General features: G+C 37.3%; 1 protein-coding gene across 1 annotated transcript in view; it reads left to right on the forward strand.

Annotated features, from left to right (window-relative positions):
* The window catches only part of LOC132697435 (dynein axonemal heavy chain 10), a 104,341-nt gene that overhangs the window by 66,659 nt on the left and 13,307 nt on the right, over positions 1-24,375 (forward strand). The window contains 9 exon segments of the mRNA XM_060662956.1: positions 1,235-1,860; positions 1,907-3,060; positions 6,867-7,206; positions 9,097-9,451; positions 11,499-11,793; positions 13,557-13,871; positions 14,822-15,977; positions 19,643-20,903; positions 23,817-24,189. Coding sequence (XP_060518939.1) covers positions 1,235-1,860; positions 1,907-3,060; positions 6,867-7,206; positions 9,097-9,451; positions 11,499-11,793; positions 13,557-13,871; positions 14,822-15,977; positions 19,643-20,903; positions 23,817-24,189 — 5,875 coding nt within the window.

The raw sequence follows: 24,375 nt of genomic DNA on the forward strand, positions 1-24,375 counted from the left end.
GGTCACTAACAACTGATTTGTGACCGAGTTAGTGATTAGAAATAAATTTTTCATAAATAATAACATTTTATTATGATTTGTGGTTTTATTTGTTAAATTCGAGGTAGTTACGCATTAACAACAATCCGTAAGGGGAAATTTTTCCCAACTTTTTTTGAGCGTTAAATACTTTTGTTACGTTACGATAAAGATATTGAGAACCGGTTTCCATCGGACTGTTGACCAATTATTTGACCCTCTAACGACATAAAAAAGTATTTTTCGAGTAAATTTTTTTTTCCGATTATGTTAGAAGGAACACCACCTGACGGCAAAGTAAGCATTCACAATTCTCATAACCCCTTTATTAAAATGCCTTAAGTATTTCCCATAAAAACAGATTGAAAAATGCGTTCGGAAAAAATCGTGCTCCAATATAATTCCAATTGGCAATAGCTGGTCACAGCTGTTGCATTTTTGCACCCCGTATATGCCCAAATTTAAATTTGAATCAAATTTTTCAACAATTTTACAATTACAATTACAATTTTTAAAAAAAATATGAAAAGCAAAATGGGATACGTTTTTATTATTTTTCGTTTAGAAAATACCAAATTTTTTAAACCTCCTTTTTTTAGAAAAAATCAAGTCTCACGAGTGGCGGTGCAGATTATTTTAATTTCTGAAATAGTCTTAAACCCCCCAAAAGTAAATTTTCATATCTGAATAAAAAACCTCTTTATTAAATGTGCATTTTTCAATCGATTGTCTATTTTACCACATCTGTTGTAACTACATAAAGATATTTAAACATATTTTCTACTTTCTTCTGTAAAATGCGTAATTATGCACAAACGTAGTGTCGGAAAGCGGAAAGCGTCACTTTACCACTGGGTTTCTTTTCCTACGGATCCGAGCCACTTCCGACATTTCTGGGATACTTTTTCGTACGGCTCCCACGTTTTCGGAGATTTTCCAACACGGCTTGAATTTTGACGTTTGTCAATTCTGACTTTCAAGTCAGTGAAGGTATTCGTATTCGGTTCGTATTGGTAAACTTATTAAGTCACTCGCTGCGCTCCGCTCGTGCTAATTAAACTCGCGACTTACTTTTTACCGCACTTGTTGCATAATATACTCTCGGTAATAATCGGCGATATCGGATTAAAATCCGTATTTTATAGGAATACTTCATGAAAACCAAGGCAGCATATTACCATTGCATTTTTTGACATGTACGTTAACCTCATTGTAGGTTTACAAAACTCAAAAGCACGCTAGGGAGTTATGGGGAAAAACTCTGTGGGCCAACTTGAATCCGCAAGCTCTATTGGGAGGAATCGATGGCTTCCTAAAGGACTTCCGAACTATACCGAAGGAGATTCGTTCGATGCCCGTTGGTCTAACGCTGGAATTGAAAATGAAACAGTTTCGCAACGCAGTGCCGCTGATGGTCGCTTTGAAGAACGAAGCTCTCAGAGATCGACACTGGAAACTACTTATGGAAAAGACGGGCATAACTTTCGACTTAGCCCCAGAGCGGTTCACGCTGGATAACATGTTCGCTATGGAATTGCACCGTTTCCGAGACATCGCCGAGGCGATCATCAGCACCGCGGTGAAGGAGTTGGCGATCGAGCGGAGCGTGACGGAGATCATTGACAGTTGGAAGACGATCTCGTTCATGATTTATAAACACACGAAAAGCAACGAAGATCGCGGATTCGTCCTCGGTCCCACCGACGAGATCATGCAGATCCTGGAGGACCATTCGATGAACCTCCAGAATATGGCGGGGTCGCAGTATGTTGGTCCGTTCTTGCCGCAGGTGCAGCGTTGGGAGAAGACGTTGACGCTCATCGCCGAAGTGATCGACGAATGGTCGGTGACATTCATTGAACTTCTTGATCTATTTAGACCATTGCAGGTTATCGGTGCAACGCAGATGGTTATACCTGGAAGGTATATTTATCGGCGGCGACATTCGCGCCCAGTTGCAGGAAGAAGCCAAAAAATTCGACGACATTGACAAGGCGTTCAGACGCATGATGCTCGAAACTGTCAAGAGACCGGTCGTCTTGGAATGTTGTACAGTAGCCGGCCGCTTGGAAGAGTTGCAAGGGCTCGGGTCGGGCTTGGACCGGTGTCAAAAGTCACTGAACGAGTACCTGGACTCGAAACGGCGGCGATTTCCTCGATTTTATTTCATATCCACCGAGGAGCTGTTATCGGTTCTAGGCAGCGGCAGCCACCTGGTGATCCAGGAACATATGATCAAAATGTTCGACAACATCAAATCCCTACGTTTCGCCGCCGATACCAGCGACAGAGTGATCGCGTCCGCGATGATATCCAGCGAAGGTGAGGTGATGGAGTTTCGAAGTGTGGTCTACATAGAGGGTAGGGTGGAGGACTGGATGAACGACGTTCTCAAAGAAATGAGACGTTCGAACCGGTTCATAACCAAGAGCGCCATTTTTTATTACGGGAAAGTGAGACGGCCGCGGCCGCTGTGGATGATGGAGTACCAGGGGATGGTGTGTTTGGCTGGCAGTCAAGTGTGGTGGACCGCCGAAGTCGAAGACGTATTCGTCAAAATCAAAAAGGGCAACAAACGGGCGATGAAAGAGTATCTGCAGCAGCTTAATGCCCAGCTGGACGAGATCGTGATCACGGTGCGGGCCGAATTGAGTGCCAACGATCGATCGAAGTTTCGCACGGTTGCGATCGTGGAAGTTCACGCGAGGGACATCGTGGAGAAATTCGTGCGCGACAGCGTCGCCGACGCCCGCGAATTCGAGTGGGAGAGTCAGCTGCGATTTTATTGGACGAACAGCAAGGACAACTTGTGGGTGGCGCAGTGCACGGGCTCTTTCGAGTACGGTTACGAATACATGGGTCTAAACGGGAGACTGGTGATCACACCGCTGACCGATAGGATCTACTTGACGCTGACACAGGCACTGATGATGTATATGGGCGGCGCGCCGGCAGGACCAGCCGGCACCGGTAAAACCGAGACGGTCAAAGATTTAGCCAAGGCGCTGGCCTTGCTCTGCATAGTGACAAATTGCGGCGAAGGTAAGTACTTTTTGAAGGTTACGAATAAAGTCGAAACCGATAATATGGCTAATATAAAATACGGATTAGGCACACTAGCAAAATATCCAAAACTAACATTTTTCGCAGCTTAAGAAAAGAAAGCTTTGGTGTTATCACGGTTTTTATAGTTGTATAAGAAACCACTGGTGTTGCAAGTTTTGTAGGACGTCCAATAAACGTCAATTACTTCAAGTTGTACAATATTGCATCCGAAATGTTTCCGTCACTTTAATTAAAATACTTTGGTTGCTTAAATATTTTAAAAAGGGTTTTTAAAAACCTTATTATAACACTTTTGCTCTCGGGGATTTATAACTCCAAAACAAAACAAAAATTTAAGAAATTCAAACCAAAGAAATTGACAAATACCGAAATGTAGCACTGCTCTGCTAGGTTAAATGGGCACAACTTATCACCTTTTTGGATTATTTGACAATACAGAAACTTATGAAAGAACCATGATTTTTTTTGCAAATGTCCATTGAACATGGACCTGCATTAGATTTTTGCTTTCAACCAATAACCAACAACCAAAATGACCTGTGACAGAGCGTCAATAGGTTTGGCATTTTTGCAGCAGTATTTTCTCAAAATATGTTCAGGTGCCATTAAATCCTCCATCAAAATTTGTGTGAAGTTTGTTGTTTAGAAAGAAATTGACGCACAGTGCAGGTGCACTATATCTTTTTTCTACCGCTTTCTGTAAAATACCTAATTATACACCGATCTAGCGTGCGGTAAGTACCATTTTACCACGTCAGTTTCGTTTCCCACGGATCCGAGCAACTTCGGACATTTTCGGGATATTACCGCACGGGTTTGGGAGCAATCGGATGTTTGCGGAAATTTTACCGCACTTAGTGTATTTTTGTCGTTTTGCAAAAATATACCTAAAAACTAACGATTGTAGAAAACGTATAGTATGCAACACGTTTGTTAAACTTTTTAAGTCACTAGTTTATTAAACACTCGCTCCGCTGCGCTTCGCTCGTGCCAAATAAACTCGTGACTCAAATGTCGTTTACCGGACTTGTTGCATAATATGCTATTATCTGATAGCTTTATGTATAAAATCAATTACTACGAACTGTCAGCTGTCAAGAAAATAAATGATATTGTAAGCAAATGATATAAAAAACCATCTTGATTTTGGAGCTTGGTGTATATAAATATTGTAAGTTTTACAGCTGTAAAGAAAATGTATTCCATGCCGTTACAAAATAGCGGCGCAAGTACCTATTTCAGCGTTTATATGACACGAACTTACAAAAGCTGTCGAGGCCCGGATCATAATAACAATAATAAAAATAGTCGAACAAGTGGGTAAGGGACAGGAAAGTAAAAATAGAAGTAAAGCACTGAAATATACGTATATAACAAAAATCAAAAAATAATAGAAAAAAGTCAGAACTAAAATAGTATATTATCCAACAAGTGTGGTAAAGGGCATCTGAGTGACGAGTTTATTTGGCAAAAGCAGAGCGAGTGCTTAAAAAGCAAATGACTTAAAGTTAAAAAGTTTACCGAACGTGTTGCATACTATACTTTTTCAACGACCGTAAATTTTTGACAATTACTTTCACTGACATGACCGTCAAAATTGACAAACATCCGATCTCTCCAAGAGCGGAAATATCCAAAGTGACTCGGATTCGTGGGAAACTTATTTATTACATTATTATTTATGGTTTATAAAGGTTAGTTCTTAGTTCATCTTAGTTTTGCTTAGTTTTATTTATAACGAAAATTTTGTTACCTTTACATCTATAACGTTCTTGAATTTTATAAGAATGATGAAAATATTTCGTAACAGATTGATAGGTTCTCAGGTTTTATAAAATCGGACCACATCCTTTGGATAAACTGTCTTGTGTATCGAACCATGTTTTACCATTATCCATAATCATATCATATCATTACTTGCCGTTTTTCTATTTTGCTGTACTTAAATCCCATTTTACAAACAACTCTATGGAGGGTAGTATGTCTTATATTTATATTGGTTTCATCTTCTTCTAGCTTCTTTTTCAGTTTATCCGCTTTGATAAAGGCAATATATTTTCCTTTAGGTCTAGATCACTATTGTGTGTACGATGAGTTTGAAAATCACTATGTTTATTTCTTTTCTTCTCCACTATTAATTGGCGTTTTTGTAAGTAGAAAGGTTTCTTTTAAAGTTTTCGACGCAAAATTGATATATTCTCGTAAAATATTTTTTTCGAAACGCACAGTAAAAAACTGCCACAAATGGTCATCACTCAAGAAATTTATCAGAAAGAAAGAAATATACTTGGCCCACTCCTGTCTTGTCACTCAAGTAAGAATAGGTAATAATAACAATAGGTAATACTATTGTTAAAGTTTTACTGGTGAGGGTCCCTCGAAAGCCAACATGATGAAAATTGAGACAGACTATAGTGCCAGTAGCAGATTTCAAAAATTTTGTCTTGACATTATGCAATTTTGGTGTTTGTAAATGACATTTGTTTCAATTATTTATTTTTTTTAGATTTAAATGGATTTGAAAATAAATATAGAGGCTAAGGTAGTAGAAAACAAGAACATTCCACTCTGTACATACATATATTATAATTATCCTCAATTATAATTAATTATACCTTCTAAAATTCACATTTGAAAAGCTGTTAGAAAAAATTGTTATTCCCTGGGTTTCTTCTTCAAAAATAACTGACTGATAAAAAATAACTAAACATTCAAGAATAGGAATTGCGCACTATCCTGAGAAACAAGCATGCCCCGTTTTGTATTCTATCACGGTCAAGAATAATGTCCCCTTAGTTCCTCATATTCAGAAGATAATAGTAATAATAATAATAATAATAATAATAATAATAATAATAATAATAATAATAATATTATTAATAATAATAATATTAATAATAATAATATTAATAATAATAATAATATAATATAGAATACAAGGACTTATTTTAAAAGGCGAATACTTGCTCACTTAACTTAAAATTGACGTATATTTGGTATGATAGGAGGAAATTACTCAGTAACAGTTAACAGTAACGGCCGCACAATATACTAACTGAAACGCAAAGCAATACAAAAGAAAATAAAAAAAAAGGAAAAGAAAGCCATGTCAAATATTTTTGCACTCAGTAAGGAGAATTCTGTTATAATTTAAATATACCTGGTACGAAAAGGATCTCATAAAGAATGAGGTTTTATGAGAGGGAGACCATATGTTGTGTTTATACCACAAGTCCAAATTGTGAGCGTGATATCTATACTATACTATAATAATTTTACCCTTTTCCCCCTTTGAAGCACCCAATTTCCAGAAGGAAAAAACCGTACATAGTGTCACTAAAATTAAACTGCGATAGGACTAAACTATCATAAAATGATTTTTTTAATTATGATTTATAAGATATCTTTGGCTCAAAATAAGATTGGCAAATGTCTTTTTTCACTTGCACTTGCTGACGTGATCCTAAAATCTTACATCAACATAAAGAAACAGTCCCAGATTCCTAGAAACATTTGAACACTAAAAGAACTTCGTCATTAAGATTTAACGGTTTTTTAAGTCGGTTAGTGAAGTGGGTAGACGGGCGGAAGACGTGCCACAGGACGGTGTTTCCAGGGATAGAGAAAGTCCCGCGGTAATTTTTGTTTCTTTAGAAATTTGTAGTGTTACTTTCAGTAAAAGTTTGGTAGTGTTCAAAGTTTGTGCCTTATTTACCGCCGTAGAATCCATGACACACTCTCGGAGGTCCGAGAGCATCTCATAACAAACAACTTTTTTATAGGTATGGACTATAAAGCTATCGGGACTACGCTGGCGGGGTTAGCCCAGTGTGGTGCGTGGGGCTGTTTCGATGAATTCAACCGTATCGACGTATCAGTCCTCTCGGTAATTTCCACTCAACTACAGACGCTACGAAGCGCCCTCGCTATGAAACTCGTGCGGTTCAGTTTTGAGGGGGTAGAAATTAATCTGGACTCAAAAGTGGGCGTGTTCATTACGATGAATCCGGGCTACGCCGGCCGAACCGAACTCCCGGAATCGGTTAAGGCGCTTTTCAGACCCGTCGTTTGCATCGTACCGGATATGGAGATGATCTGCATGATATCATTATTTTCGGACGGGTTCGTAAATATATTTCATAGACTTACGTTTGCCTCGTTTCTATTTTGAAGTTAACATTCAAAACTTGTGTAAATGTGCTTAAAAGAGAAATTAGGGCAGATGCTAATATTTTTAAAAATCAGATTTCGTTCGCGAACGTCTATTTAAAAATAAGACGCTACTGAACTGGGAATAATATGACAGTAAGTTGTTTTAAATAACCAACAAGATAATACGATATAAGAATGAATTATGATGATCATGCTTTTTAATACCTCTATAAAATAGAGGACGTTCCAAAACTCCTCCTGTCCTCCTGTGTCGGTTTTTGCTTAGTCGAAATTGCTGACGTTTCGCCAATCATCCTGTTGGCTTCTTCAGAGCTTGACTGAAACTGAAACAGTTTGAATGTAGTTTCAGTCAAACTCTGAAGAAGCCAACAGGATGATTGGCGAAACGTCAGCTCAGCGAAAACCGATGCAGGAGGAATCCAGAAGTTGTGTAAAAAGCATTACAATAGCCTATGGAAGTTTCTTTGAAAAATTAACAAGCCTCCGTGCAAATTATTTTATAAATACCCTGCCCATGATAACTCAATGCATATCATGAGCTACTGCCTCCTGTTGGTAAACTATGACCAAAATTTGATATTTTAAAATAATTATTTATTATTATTAAAATAAATTTTGTACTATTTTTGCATAATCCGGCAAACTTATTCGTTCGACAATTAATTTCCGTAGTAAATTAATTTTGAAGTTAAACCAAATTTAAGTGTTGCGCTAATATTGACACGAATATTGAGTATAAAACTGGTTTTTCTTAAAACACTCTGTATATGTCGAAAACTAAAATATTTTTGTAACATCGTTTTTGAAGATTTAAGCTACAAATCGAGAAAAGGAACTTTAAAGTTGACTCAAATTTTAATGACGCTTTAATTTTGATGAGAAGTTTATGTTAATAAAAAATTTCGAAAAGTCGAAGAACATACAGTGAATTTCATTTTTTTTTTAATGAAAAATGCCTACTCTATTAATTAATTACAATGGGGATTGTAATATGGAAAAATTTGTACAACAATAGCAAATTACAAACTAACCAAAACTAGCTAAAATCAACATCTTTGTGCTTTTATCTTTAACATTTGGAGTTAAAAATTAAGAAAAAAGTTTTTAGACATAGATTGTTCAGAAAAAATTAACCTCTCCAAATATGATTAAAAAATATTATCAATATTAGTAATTTTAATAAAATTAGTTGAACAAGTGCGTAAGGAAAAGAAAAGAAAACATGAGAGTAAAGCAACAAGCAAGCATAAACGGTATTTGAGTCACGAGTTTAAATTAACCAAACGTGTTGCATACTATATTTTTTCTATTTTTCTAATTTTTGGGTACATTTTTGCGAAACAACACCAATACCGTCAATGATATAAGAAAAAGATTTTTTAAAGTGGTCTTTGTTATGACGTATTATGGCCACACCGTAGATTGCTTTTATGAATTTTAGTTCGATATCCTACTTTGTCTAGGAGATACTTTCTTTGAAAAGATTTCCCTTCCGTTGTGCATGTTTAGCCAATTTGCTTCCCGAAGTATATTAGAAAATCTATCATTCCATAAATTAGACAAGAATTTTGCAATTTTTGACTGCCGTTGAAATAAGAACTCAGGTGTTAAGTCACAATAATTTTTCGGCCATAAAACCACTGAGTCACACAGCATTCTTTGAGTATCTTCATTTAGATGTTTTTGACGTGAATAAAGTATTTTTAAGTTATAATAGCAAACCGGTCTTGCTGGTAATGATAAGGCATTATAATTTTAGAAATGTAATTAAGTATTTTTCAAATTTTCTTTGCCGAACGCTAGTTAGCAAAATAGGTAACTAAGAAAAAAATTTTGAAGGTTCCTTGAATCAAAAATGTTGGCCAAGAAGATGACAATACTATACAAATTGGCCCGCGAGCAACTATCGAAACAGTATCACTACGACTGGGGTCTGCGAGCGCTGAACGCTGTACTGAGAATGGCCGGTGTCCTCAAACGCGCATCGCCAGACCTTAAGGAAGCCCTGGTACTTATGCGGGCTCTCCGTGATATGAATCACCCGAAGTTCGTCTACGAGGACGTGCCGCTGTTTCTGGGCCTTATCAGGGACTTATTCCCTGGGATGGACTGCCCTCGTGTAAATTACCCGGAATTCAACGCCGCTGTGGAGGAGGTGTTAACTGGAGAGCGATTCGTGATAGTGCCGCATCAGGTCGGTGATGGCGCACCCTTGTAATAATAATGATCACTTTATTTAGTTGGGCTAGCCATACATTCATTTTTCCGACAAGCAGACAGACGACAGAGAACAAGCCAAAGAAAACAATAACAGCAAATACACATCGTTTTTTTTTTTTAAGATGTAGGCAAAGAATTGTTAGAACTATTTGTTGGGACTGTCATTGCCTTTAATTTAAGCTATAGCTCAACGTTTCGGCTGGCATGTATCTCCTCATGAGGATGATGATAAAATTAGTAAAACTTCGAACTTAAATGTGTACTGGGACTGTTGATTGCTGGCGAATAGGGTGTGTGTGTGTGTGTGTGCGTGTGTGTGTGACGTCTTTGTTTTGGATGTTCCCTGTTGCTAATCCGGCCAATAATGCCGCTTCATACCATTTCCAAATGAGGAGAAATTAGGTCCCCCCGCAGCGCAAGGTTATATGGAAGAATTCAAATGCATCAAGACAGAACAACAGGTACTCGAAACAACACTTACAAAAGAAGTAGGCAGATATAGAGAGGAGAAAAAAAACAATCAGCTGAACATGAAGAGAGAAAATACTGAGCATTTCATATCTAAGAGGATTATCATAAAAGCTCCAACGCATCGCTGGCCAATGCAAGATTAAAACATTCGTCATATCTGGCGATATGGGCACTTACTAACACAAATCCTTCTGAATAGCAAGCAACAAAAAACTGCGTATACAGGGCCCATGTAAATGATGGGACCCCCCTTTCATGTTTTGTAAGAGGATGGTACCTCATTTTAAAGATCTTTTCACTTTCTGTTCGCATATCAATTTTGAAAACATTTGGTTCGTCAGTTTTTGCAAGACAAAAAATTAAATAAATGAAGACTTTATTATATAGCACAAGGTGCTAATTTCTAACATTTAATAAAATCGTTGATAAAATGTTCGAACTATTTATTTTTTTAATTTAAACAACGGTGAAGTAATAGAAAAGTAATAAAACATTTGCAAGTATTCATTTGACTCTCTTGCAATATACCGTGCAAAGACCTTTAAAAACCCTCTTACCAAAATACTTAAAATGGTGCTGTGCAGTCATTTTGACATTTTGAAATATTGTTTTTATGTAAAAAATTAGACATTTTAATTATATACGTCCATACCAAATTTCACAAGGCTACAAAAAATAAAAGGGGGGATCCCATAATTTACGCAGGCGCATGTATTAAGCAACAATAATAATACAGCGAGGCGAAAGAACAAAGACCGGAATAGAACAGTACGCATCGGAAAAGAACACCGAATCCTATGGTTTATTCAGGAATACAAAGAGGCCTTCAGACATATCCGGTGAACATATTTAAACTGATAGTTTTAAGAATATTATCATTCTCTTTATAACGGTTACATGTCAATTTAAATGTTGAGAATGTAATTTTAAATAAATTTAAGGCAATGGGAATGCAAAAAAATAGAAACACACATTATTAAAGTGCAATAGTTCGTTATATATAATTTCCACATTCCCTTCTAAGGTTATTCCAGTATTTAATATTTGCAAGTAATATATTTTACTTCTTACATCCCTTATAAAACAGGTTATTTTGACAAAAACTAGTACATGCTTTATCTAAATGAAATCTATTTCTGAAGCGAGTATTATAACAATGAGGGGCTGACCCCTAACTAATGTTTTAGCATTTGGAACATAGACAATAATGGCCACAGTCTGTTTAACGCTTAAAATATTAGTTATCTGCTACATCTCAACCCGACTAGTGTACCGATTTCAGCCCAGTATGATTCTTAAAGCCCTATTTTTTAATTTCTGTAGATTATTAATTCGGTATTGTTCATTAAGGACACCAAAGTACAGGTAGGTGTCAACAACTTTTCGGTAGACAGTGTGCTTAACGCATTGTTTGGATCTACCACCAAATATTTTTTTTGCACATAATATAATAAATATAATATATTTATAATGTTCATTATTTATTTGCACATGCAAATTTGGATTCATACGCATGTTGGTATTTCTATTTCTAGCCGTGTATTCCTTAGGTTGATAAAATAGTTCAGCTTTACGAGACAATGATGACGAGACACTCGACCATGTTGGTGGGTCCGACAGGTGGCGGAAAGACAACCGTGATCAACACTTTGGCAAAAGCGCAAACGCTAATGGGACTTCCCACCAAGATATACGCTTTGAATCCCAAAGCTTGTTCCGTAGTGGAATTGTACGGGGTATTAGACCCCTTGACTCGTGACTGGACCGACGGATTATTGTCCAATATATTCCGGGAGATGAACAAGGCCACCGACCAACGGGAAAGGCGGTACATTCTATTCGACGGTATGTCAGTTGATGTTTGCTTATACACAAAAATGAACGCACCTCTTTCTTAAGCAACAGCACACGTTACGTGAAAAGCGCCATCTTGACGGTTTGAATTTTAGCGCCAATGATTGTAACACATGTAGGAACCATAGGAACGACTTATCTTAATTTTGTTAAAAATGTAAGTAAATATAAAAATTAATAGAAAAGGGTGAATTTTTTTTAACTTAATGCCCCAAATATAATATTAAGAATACTTAAAGATAAAAAAATGGAAAACAGAAAATGTTGCTTTTTATAAAACTTGTGGATTCCTCCTGCGTTAGTTTTTGTTGAGTCGAACTAGATAATGTTTCAGTCAAGCGCTAAAGAACTCAACAGGATGATTGGCGAAACGTTATCTAGATCGACTCAATAAAAACCGAAGCAGGAGGAATCCAAAAAGTAAAAGTAAAGTAGTAAAAGTAGTAAGTAGTAAAAGCAGTAAAAGTAGCCTGTGGAAGTTTCTTTGAAAAATTAATAGAAAATTTTATCTAAAATAATGTTCTGGAGTTTTTTTCTGGAGATTTTTTTTTTAAATTCAGAAATTAGGAACAAAGTAATTAAAATGCAATAAACAATTATTAAATTTATTTCTTTACACGTGATCAGCTTTTTAAGAGCACATTGGAATTTTCTTAAATATCAATGTTTAATTAGGTTCCTCCAACAAATCAAAATTTATCTACTATCAAACAACAAATTTAGAAAACACCTTTTAATACTATTAACCCAAACAAAAAGAAAAACATTTTTAATTTTTATGTATATTTATTTAATATTTTTATTCACTTCTAAACATTTTGTAGGAAAATCTGACGTTGTACCTTTTTAATATTTTCTTCTTTGCTAATTGCAACTGGTTCATGTTCATTCTCAAGCTGTTCTGCCATATTATGTGCTTGCTAGCATCTTAAAGAGTCCTACTGGTTGGTACAATCGGGAGTTCAATTTCTCAATTACGATTTGCTTCCCTATTGATGACCAATGCTTATTTCACTTTTTTTTCATTATGTCCAACAAGTGTCTTCCAAATTATAGCGGTAACTTATCCATCAATAAATAAATTGCAAACAATTCTCGTCCCACCAACTTTCTCTGTCATTACTTCAATATTGATATCTTGAGTGCCTTTAATGTGTTATTTTCAATCATCACATGGAACTTTGTCTTGTGCTGGTTCAGTAATTGAGGGTCTTAAAGCGGTTTATTCCGGAACCAAGTACATAGTACTGCGAAGATACGAGGTGTAGCCTCGGTAGAGGATTGCAAGTTTTCCTGCTAAGAATCTGATGATTAATGTGTTCCTATTATTATTAAATTATTATTATCAATATCACTGTATATCCAATAGTGTTTAGACATTTGTATAAGCTGTATTTCCATTTGTATAATACGGAAATCTCTTATGAGTCTTATGTTGATAATCGTCTTATGTTATCACAGTTTTTATGCAGAAACAATGATATTTTACATATAACAGAACTACAGAAACTTCTTATGAGTTTTGTCCTATGCTGTTAGGGTTGTGTTTTTAGGTGCCTATATTTATACCAACAGAACTAAGGAAGTTTCATAATCGTCCTATTATGTTAGGTGTTAGCTTTTCAACGTTTTTTATCCCAGTTCTTATACACAATTTTCACTAGCTTATCGTTTATTCTATCGTTGAATGTTTTTATTTGTAAAAAATAAACCAAACCTAACAACAATTCATTTTGTGTCGTCTAACGTTGAAGGCGATGTTGATGCGCTATGGATCGAGAACATGAACTCAGTGATGGATGATAACAAACTTCTGACGTTGGCTAACGGCGAGAGGATCAGGTTGCAGACCCCGGTAGGCGCGCTTCTTTTTGAAGTCGGGGATTTACAGTACGCCTCACCGGCAACTGTATCGAGGGCCGGAATGGTATACGTCGATCCCAAGAATTTGGGCTTCCAACCGTACTGGGAGCGATGGTTAAGTGGGAGGACGAGCGAGGACGAGAGAGCCGCGTTTGCCGAGCTGTACGAGCAGATCGTACCCGACTTGATGGCCTACGTTTTGGAAGGTAAGTAGGGGTTTTTTCATAACCGCGTGTCCCAAACTTCGATGTTATCCAATTTCAATCATATTTTGACACATACAAACATTTCCACAAGTAGCTCAAAATTCCTAGGTAGGTTTTGGCTAGGTTTACATTTTCCACGATCTTAGGTCAAATACTAGGTAGATTCTATCTATTTACTATCTTTATTTATCTACTTTGCCCTAACTATATTACCTATATAAGACTATAAGACGACCATCTAAGTTATAGTACATAATACGGTCTCAAAAAAAAAATTGTTGGGACAGTAAATTTTAATCATTTCTTAACAAAATACTAATCGGGAACCCTTTATACAACACATACTTAACTTATATAAAGTTTTGTGTTCTTCTTATACACTAATATTTGTTTTCCATTTTAAAAATTTAATTTGTGCAACAGACTAATTTTTACAAGGTAAATTAAGTCAAAATTTAATATTTCGTAATCAAAAAATTTACAGATATTGTTCTCTTTGCAAACGTCATTTTTGACATAAAATGGTGAACAATTTAGAAACGGTGAAATTTAGGTATAGATATTACACATGTATGTCTAGAATTTTCGAATCAATCCAAAAAAGTAATAATAAATAGGGTGTTCCATTTGAAGTAAAAAACTTGACACCCACTTCCAGGATATCCGGATGTGCTGCCATCTTGAAAATATTTTAGACCGATTGCCCTCACCAAAATAAGTTTCATTCTAAATTTTCAAATTTTCGATACATTCTGCCATGTTCCCGGTGGAACACCCTGTATGGCATGGTCTTGCCATCGTACAGAAGAAAAATATAGGGAACAGTTTCTTATTTTAACGAATTGAATAGCAGAAACTTTAAAAATTGTACCATTTATTACTGATTCTTGTTTTTATTGTATAACTTTATTCGTTATTACTTTTTCATCTAAGCGAGTATTTTGTTACAGGAGTTTTAGGAAATCGCCAAGTAGATCCCCTTAACACGGTGATCCCTCAAACCGGTCTGAACATGATCACCCAACTCTGCCATTTCATCGACGCCATTCATCCCCAAACCGAACCGAACAACACGGACGCTCACGAAATAGATCTCGACCTAATGAAATCGATTTTTGTGACCGCCCTCTACAATTCCGTGGGTGCGGTCCTCGTAGACGCTTGTCGCGTCGAATTCGACGACTACATGAAGTCCCATTTATCGATGATCGGCTTAAGCGACACCGTAGATAAGAAGTGCGACTTAAGGCACATTCCCATGGCGTTTCCCACATTTTACGATTACTTCCTCGACGTCGACCAAAAGGTGTGGGTGGCCTGGGATTGGTTGGTGCCCGAGTATGTTCACTCAAAGGACAAGAGATTCTCTGAAGTGTTGGTACCCACCGTGGACACCGTACGCGTCAACTACATCTTGGAGTTGATGAACAGAATTAAGAGGCCGGTGGTTTTGGTGGGTCAAACCGGTACTTCGAAGACGGCCATAGTGCGGCAATTCCTGCGCCAGTTGGAGCGTGACATCTACATCATTTTGAACGTGAACTTCTCGTCGAGAACCTCGTCCATGGACGTGCAAATGAACCTGGAATCGGTAGTGGAGAAGCGTACCAAAGATATCTACGGACCGCCCATGGGAAAGAAGCTGGTCTGTTTCGTCGACGACATGAACATGCCCCACGTGGACGACTATGGTACCCAACAACCGATCGCCCTCTTGAAGCACCTGTTTGAACGTGGCGGTTTCTACGACCGCGGAAAAGATTTGAACTGGAAAATTCTGCGAGACGTGTCGTTTCTGGCTGCGATGGGTGTGGCCGGCGGCGGCAGGAACGATGTGGATCCCCGATTTATGTCGATGTTTACCGTGATCAATTTGGTGTTTCCGTCAGAATCGACCCTGCACCACATTTACGCGTCGATTTTGTCGGGGCACTTATTCGATTTTAGCGACGAAGTGCAGGTCGCCCCCACTCTGACCACCGTTTCTCTGAGCTTATACAACGTCTTGGTGCAGCGCCTTCCCCCCACCCCCAGCAAATTTCACTACATATTCAACATGAGAGACTTGAGCCGCCTCGTCGCCGGTATATGCAAGATCACTCCCAAGTGAGTTATTGATAGGAATTTGAAATGATAAATATTGTCGAAAGCCGCAATTCACAAAATTATACAAAATTAGATTTGCTGCCCCAACATTCTATCCGATATACGTCCAGCGAACCAACATGTTTTATTCAAATGTGTTTTATAAATGCTTATATCGCACGTTTTAAAGTTTCCCAATCAAGTTACCCATTACAAAATTCCTACGTACAGGTGGCGGGACAATGGACGGACATTTTTGTCAAATAAATCGCGTACACTCAGTGTACAGTTTCATCACGGTAATAACAAAAAATAACCTTCGACACGAATCTACTCTGCATCACCGATAAACATTCATTACGCTTTTGTCGCATGGCAGCTTCTATGCCCTCTGTCGTTTTAGAATACCTGTAGACAAAGTTTATGCCAAAAAATTATCTGGCTTTGTTTTATTTTAAATCGATGCCCGTTTCTGAAAAACCGCAATATTTTCCTTATTATAGGAGCTGAAAGTTTGAAAATTTCAAGATAAAAAATTAAGCTTACCGTGTTGCGTACAGCTGAAGCCAACTTTTGTTTTCTTATGAGCGCCATAATGAATTTCAAATTTTTCAAAATCCTCTTTAAAAATAACAAAAATAAGATTTCGGACAGTAGGCGCTTCGTTTATTTTCCATCAAGTTCCCGGATGATTCGTAATTATGGTCAGCAGTCAGTGTCAGTTGTATAAAGCTAATAAATTGTGAGTTTTAAAATGAATTACTTTTCAAATAATGATAAGTATGATGTTTTATTCTCTCCCGTAGAAACAAAGCAAAAGCCTAGAAAATATATTTAAATAAATATCCGAAAAAATATCATCCGGGTAGAGCTATACGCCAGTGATCCGTAAGTCTTAGCTATATTGCTTCCATTTTTAGATGCGTTCCGATTTTAATGAATTAGAAATCATTAGTTTAAAGTTCGGAGATGCAATCCTAGAAAGTACATTAAAATTCGATGTTGTAAGGGTTTTTGCAAACGTGGAAGTTAGTCATCGTGTTATAAATAGTAAGTAAAACTAAAACACGGTTATAAAACGATGATTCGCAATAAATGTCATATGCTTTAAAACATATAATTATTTTTTTATAATGAGTCTATGGCAACTTGGTAGAGTAACGATTGATACGAACGGACAAAATAAAACGCGTCAAATATATGGGAGCAAACAAACACCAATTAGATTAGGTTTATTTTTGAAAAATTCTTAATGCTTCACGAACAGAAACAACGAAACTCATAACGCAAAGAGCAATAAAGGAGAACAAAAACTAGTCATCATCGGAAAAAATACCTTCCTCCGAGTCTGATTCACGCATATCGATAACAACTGGGAGAATATTAGATGCGTCGATCAACGTCTTTCCTAAGCCTCACTTATCAGTCGGTCAATGTGCCTACAATAATTCTTCCACTTTTTGGATGAAACCTGAAACAAAGTGTTATGAATACTTCATCAGAAGTATATTATTATTTTCCTTTAACAAGTGCTTCTTTCCATAAACGCAGTACAGACTCAGATGTTACGGGATTGATGGAACCTATTTCTATCTCTATCCCATTAAATTGGCAATGATAAGGCAGACGCCGCAAAACCCCGTGGCCATTTTCCAATGCTAACTTGTGCATTCTTATAGGATTTTATTTTCAAAGAGTTTGATATTCAAAGAAAACTACTTAGGAACTACCTATGCAGTTTTCCTAGCAAGTGTTACTTCACTGACATCTATAGCTGGGGTTTCATTAAAATTGGCTGAAATGAAATATTCCTTTTCTGCAGCTCGACGAGAGACTGCTTGATCCTACTTTGATTAGGTATTGCCTCAGCCGATTCACAGTGATGCATTGTCCATTAATATTAATGAAGGCTCACGAAGATTGGGCATCGCTGTTGACTTTTGAAAGTAAAAAAAAATGCATAAATTAGTTTTTTCCCAAAGCATATTAGTATTGAGGAAATAAAAGTTTCCGTGGGTACAAAACTGAAACTTTCAAATTTTTCAGTGTCCATTGAATCAAGATATTCCTCCGATTTGCAGCCCGAATTGAAAACAAGACTGACATACTTCACAAAGAGATTTTAAGTATCGACATAGTAAATACTTGCATTGTGTACAGCATTTAACGGGAATATATGTTTAGGCGTCTGAAAGTACAAGACAAGAGTTTTTCTAACGTATAATGGAACAAACCTCCAGATGAAAATAAAGAAAATTTGGTCTTGCGAAGCGTGGTTGAGACACCTCATACATCTTTACATCAGGCGTTGCTCGGTCAACAGCGATTTACAGCGTCATATATGTCATCTATGTCATATATGTCATATGGCAATACCGTTAGAGGAATAGCATTGATGTGGTAGTGCTTTATTCATAAAAATAACGAGATATCAAACTTTTCCTTAAAAGTGCTTTAGTTGGGTGATTGCCGACTTACTACTTGTGGACTTACTGACTGTGATGTACAAACAACCGTAACAGAAGATCTTATAAACCTTCCACTAGCCGCTCTGCAGCAAGTGTTTTTCTAACAAGACGGCGCACCACCACACACTGCACAGATTATTACGAACTTTTTAAATGCAGAATTTCCCAACAGATGGATAGGCAATCTGGATCCCCAGGCATAACACCCCTTTGATTTCCTTGTATGGGGTTATTTCAAAAATGAAGTATACAGTAGGTTCTAAAAAAACATTGGAAACTTAAGAGAAGCTGTTACAGAAGCCATATCACTCCGCAAATGTTGAGGCAGCCCTGTGACGCAGCGTTAAGCGAATGAGTGTTATGCGTGCAACAAAATGGCGGATTATTTGGACATTTACTCTAATTTTATTGTAAAATTTTGCGTATTTTCTTCGTTTTTTGTGTGTTAAAGAAGTAAAAACTTTCAACGGTATGTATTAAAATTCTACTGACCTCTTTTCTTCTCTCTTCAATTTTATTGACTGTTTTAAAATTCACTAGCAATATCAATGCCTACTGTCCTGAAATCTTATTTTGGTTATTTTTCCGGATTAAAGAGGATTTTGTTAATTTAGAAATTCAATATGGCACCCATATGAAAAACAAACGTTGACCTCGGCCGTACGTAACATAGTACCTAATTTTTTTACCATCGCTGTATTCTCTTGAATATTTCAGCTCCTAAAATAAGAAAAATATTATGGCTTTTCAAACATTTTCCTTTTTTACCCTGTATCTACGGAAGGGTATCGATTTAAAATACAACAAAGCTAGATTATTTTTCGGCATATACATACGGAGTTTTTTTCAATGTAAGCAACAGTTTCCAATACCCCAAATACTGACACCCTGTATACTTGTAAAACGATTCTCTTGCAGCGCTTATTTAGATGGCAGTTTCTTTTTAGTTCGTTATTCTCCAATCCGTTGTCGAAATTTTTTTCAACCGTCTAAACATAAAAAACGATTTTAAAATTTCTAAGGTGTCGACACTATTAAAATTAAAATACCTCTCTGTACTGATAAATTGGCTCTTTGTTGGTTGATTGCTTTTATTGCTTGAAGGGTAAATGACCTTACGTTTATGATAGGCTAGACATGTTATGAGTCCGTCAAAAGCCAAGACGATATATTTTGAGACCCGCTATGCAACGACATGATGTTTAACTATTACCGCAGGTACTTCAACGCTCTCCACCAATTGGTGAGAGTGTGGAGGAACGAGTTCACCAGAGTTTTTTGCGATCGCCTGATCAGCGTCGAAGATCAAGAACTGGTGACGACGGAAATGATTACACTATTGGGCAAACACTTTCCCAAAAAGGAAAAGTGGCAGCCTCCGCCACTAGACGACGAGGATTACGTTTTCGTCGATGAGGAACCGGAACAACAGGAGGAAGAGGAGGAGATCGACGTAGTCGAATATGCGATGAGGGATCCGCTGCTCTTCGGCGACTTCAGAAACGCTTGCAATATAGGCGAGCAGAGAGATTACGAAGATTTACTCGATTACGACGCGGTTTACTTCTTGTTCCAAGAAATCTTAGAGCTTTATAATGAGAACAAAGAGAAACTGGACATGGTTCTATTCGAAGACGCGTTGGAGCACCTGACTCGCGTCCAGAGAGGCTTGCGTTTGGAGAACGGACACGTGATGCTTATCGGAGTGGGGGGCAGCGGGAAAGCGAGTATCACGAAATTGGCGGCGTTCACCGCCGAATGCGAAATGTTCACCATCACCCTGTGCAGGGGATATAACGAAGCCATGTTTAAAGAAGACCTCAAGCGGCTCTATCACCAGCTGGGGATCGACCGAAAACGAACGGTATTCTTTTTCTGCGCATCCCAGATCATCGAAGAGGGTTTCTTAGAGTTTATCAACACCATCCTGATGGTCGGACACGTGCCAGCGTTATTTAACGATGAGGACAAGGAGGAGGTGGTCGCTCAGTGCAGAGAAATGGCCGTCAAATACGGTTATGGGTTGACCAAAGACAGCGTCTGGCAATACTTCGTAGACACGTGCATCGATAATCTCCACCTAGTGTTGTCGATGTCACCGTCGGGTGAAATGCTCAGCAAACGTTGCCGCAATTTTCCGGGTCTCGTGAACAACACGACCATCGACTGGATATTTCCGTGGCCGTTGCAGGCTTTGTTCGCCGTCGCGTCGGTGTCGCTGAAGGAGTCGGAGGCGATACCGGAGGGATATCGCGGGACGATCATCGAGCACGTGGTACACGTGCATCAGACCGTGAACCAATTTACGGCAGATTTCGCGATGACGCTGCGACGTAAGAATTACGTGACTCCGAAACACTACCTGGACTTTATCTCGACGTATCTGCGTCTGCTGCGGGAGAAGGGGAGGTTCATTGATGGCCAGTGCGAACGTCTAGCTAGCGGTCTGGGGAAAATCGACGAGGCTAGCGCCGAATTGGTGAGTTCTTAACGCCCGCCCTGCAGTACGAGCCTTCACAAGTTGGCAAAAGCACTTGCTTTGCGACTAAAATTCTAGTTTACCGAAATTCCTTTTTTTTAAATTTTAAATATCAAATTAGGAACATTTTTTATGATGTACGGGGTGGTCCAAATTCGATGGGCCTCTATGGCTTTAAGCATTTGCAGCATAGTTAGCCCAAAACTAATATGCATGTTACGGGTTCGATTTTCCAGAGAAGTCGAAAACTAAAAACCGTATCATAATATATCAAAGCGTTTCTGAGCTACAGGGTGATTCTTCAAAATGTGCGTTTCTATCACTTTTTTATTTGTGAAGACAGAGATTTTTATTAAAAACATTTTTTGAAGATTTTTTAAGGCCAAATCTACATGTTTCACCAATTTTGCCTTAAAGTCTTTAGTTCACGAGATATAACACAAAGTTACATTTTTTTTAATGGAATACCCCAATTTAAAAAAAATAGTTTTGTAATAAAATTTCCTGTCAACCGATGTGCCATACACGTATTTTTATTAAATAGTTAAAAAGATATCTGCAATTTTTAATAATTACCATAGTAGTGCTTAACCTATGCAGTTTTACGCTATCTATCTAGGTAGTTATGATCAGATAAAAACAATTGCCATGATACACAAACCCAAGTGTCAAAAGTGCATGATAAAATGTTAAATTGAAAGTAAAAAAATCTACAGACGACGTTAAATCTATATTTCCAGAGATATTCAGAAAGAAGGCAACCTAGCTCAAAAACATTTTTGAAGTTAAAACGTCATCTACAAGAATACGCATCCTTTACAAAACCTCGCCTTAGGGCGTATAGAAGCCTAGCCAGAGATAGAGAGTTGAAATAACTAACGATTCTGGGAGAAATAGAAATTAATCCAAATACTTTGACTATGGAGAGAACCACTGGAATTCTACGCAGCAATCCCGTGCGGGTGATTAAAAAACACAAGTTTATTCCCTATCGACCCCGACGGCAACGATATTTTCCTCCAAGACGTGCACTTTGCAGGTGGTGCCTAAATAAATGCCAAGAAGACCCCGATTTTTCCAGGAAAGTTATTTGGACGGATGAGGCAACGATTTTATCTACACATTTAGGGCGCGCACAGCGCCTATTGTTGTAAATATCGAAAATTGCCAATATCTTTTAATCTTATCTTATTTAATAAGAATAGGTGTATCGACAGGAAATTTTATTAGAAAACTGATTTTTTTAGAAAAATTGGGGCTACCCCATTTAAAGAAATATATAATTGTGATATCTCGGTAACTAAAGGCTCTAAGAAAAAACAGGTAAAATAGAGAGATTTCAACTTAAAAAAACTAAAAAAAAAAGATTTTTCCCAAAACTCTATTCTTACAATTAATTATTTAATTTAAAATCGCACATTTTTGAGAATTACCCTGCAGCTCAAAAATGCCTGACATATCACGATGCGGTTTTCAGTTTTTGACTTCTCTCGAAAATCGAGCCCGTAACATGCATATTAGTTTTGGGCCTTGCTGCAAATGCTTAAAGCAATAGACGGACCACCTTGTACAAAATTATTTATTACGGTTTAATTAACAGGAAATAGGTGAATACTATTTAATTAATTGATCGATAAACGAAAAATGCTGCAACATGTTTTGCTTTTCCTCAAGTTCCTTGATTTTCATCAGCCTCGCCCGAAGGAGGCTTTGAATTGAAACATACGAATGAGTGGTTTGTGTTGCCAACAAGACACAACAAGTCACCCGTCATTTCAGCAAAGTTTACAGAATTAAAATATGTTATCGTCGGACCTTTGATGTGTTGTTATTTAAGCTGACTGCGGCCGCTTGCCCATCATGTGCAATCGTTCGTTATTCTACGGGATTACGAGGGATCTCTGATCGTATGTTTGTTCCGCGTGTCACACATCTATATACGCGGATAATATATTTATAAATAATATGACGCACTTATAATTTTTTTTCCATAGTTTTAACTGAAAATTTGTAAGCAAATATATGAGTATACGCTTCTTAGGAAAAAAATATTGAATATTGAAATATATTTTCATAAAACTTAATGTAATTATGCTCTACTGCAACAAAAAAAGGCATCAAGCTGAACGAAAAATTGAACCATTAAAAAAGAATAAGGCTTTTGAAGGGTTTGACAGTTAAAAATTTATATTCTCATCTAACTAACTAACTAAAACTAACCAAAACTAACCTGAAAGCTGTCGAATTGACCTGTTAGCGGTCATGTTGGTTGATGAACCTATCTCAATTTTTTTCATTGTCGTTTGTCAAAAATTTCTGTATTATCAGCAAAGACACTAGACAGGGTGTTTCCAAGCCTTACGGATCAAAGGAAGTAGGAGACTTCTCTCAAAGATGTGATAAAATTGTTTGAAATGTCTTTTTTTGTTTAAAGTACAGCGTATTGAAATAATAATATTTTATGCTTTTTTCTTCTTTTTATTAAATAATGGCAAACGTTATTATAGTCCATTTTATGTTTCTACTGGCTAGCTCAAAAATAAGTAAGTAGTAAATAATAAGTAAGTGGTGTAGCATGATGGCTCTACTAGAAGCTCTTATTCGAAAGGATCTGTAATTTCTTCATCTATGTTTCAATGCTATAAACCGAGGCAGTTTTTTAATTCTTAAAATATTCATATTCGCCACCTGAAGGAGTGTTATGTGTTAAAAGTTTTCGTAGAATCTTCTTTAGAAGTGAGTGAGAATCTGTAATTTCGCAAATGTGCCCCACTGATGCACAGTTTTTTGATTCACAAAATTTGTATGTTCAACATCTAAAACATTGTTATGTGACAGTTTTATTGAAAAGACATTTTCAGAAGATTTCCTCTTTGGGGAAAAGTTTTCTTAAACTATATTTTCATTAACCAGGCGATCTTGAATGCAAAACTGGCAGAACAGAAGATTGTGGTGGCGGAGGCAACGAGACGATGCGAAATAATGCTCGCAGAAATCGAGGCAGGTACCCTAGCGGCGACAAACAAGAAGGACGTGGCTTCGTTGAAGAGTACCGAAATTGAAGAGCAAGCGCGTGTTATTAGTGTAGAACAAGCCGAAGCTGAAGAGGCCCTGTCGGCTGCGTTGCCTGCTCTGGAAACAGCTCGACTAGCGCTATCCGACTTAAATAAGGCCGACATCACGGAAATTCGTTCGTTTGCTACTCCCCCAGAAGCGGTGCAAATCGTGTGCGAGTGCGTTGTCATTTTGAGGGGATACAAAGAGGTTTCGTGGAAGACCGCCAAAGGTTCGATTAAATCATTTACAGGATTATGCAGCTTATGCAATAAAACGTTTCGAAATTTTGAACCTAAGCCACATAGCTTTTTATTTGACGGACATCTAATTAGAATCTGGAGCCCATTCTGATGCTAAATTCATATTTTATTCGGTGTCACTCTCTTTGCACTTAGTTGCAGTATTAGTATACAAA

This window comes from Cylas formicarius, unplaced genomic scaffold (assembly GCF_029955315.1).
Source record: "Cylas formicarius isolate icCylForm1 unplaced genomic scaffold, icCylForm1.1 PGA_scaffold_10__41_contigs__length_53128322, whole genome shotgun sequence".
Lineage (NCBI taxonomy): Eukaryota > Metazoa > Arthropoda > Insecta > Coleoptera > Brentidae > Cylas > Cylas formicarius.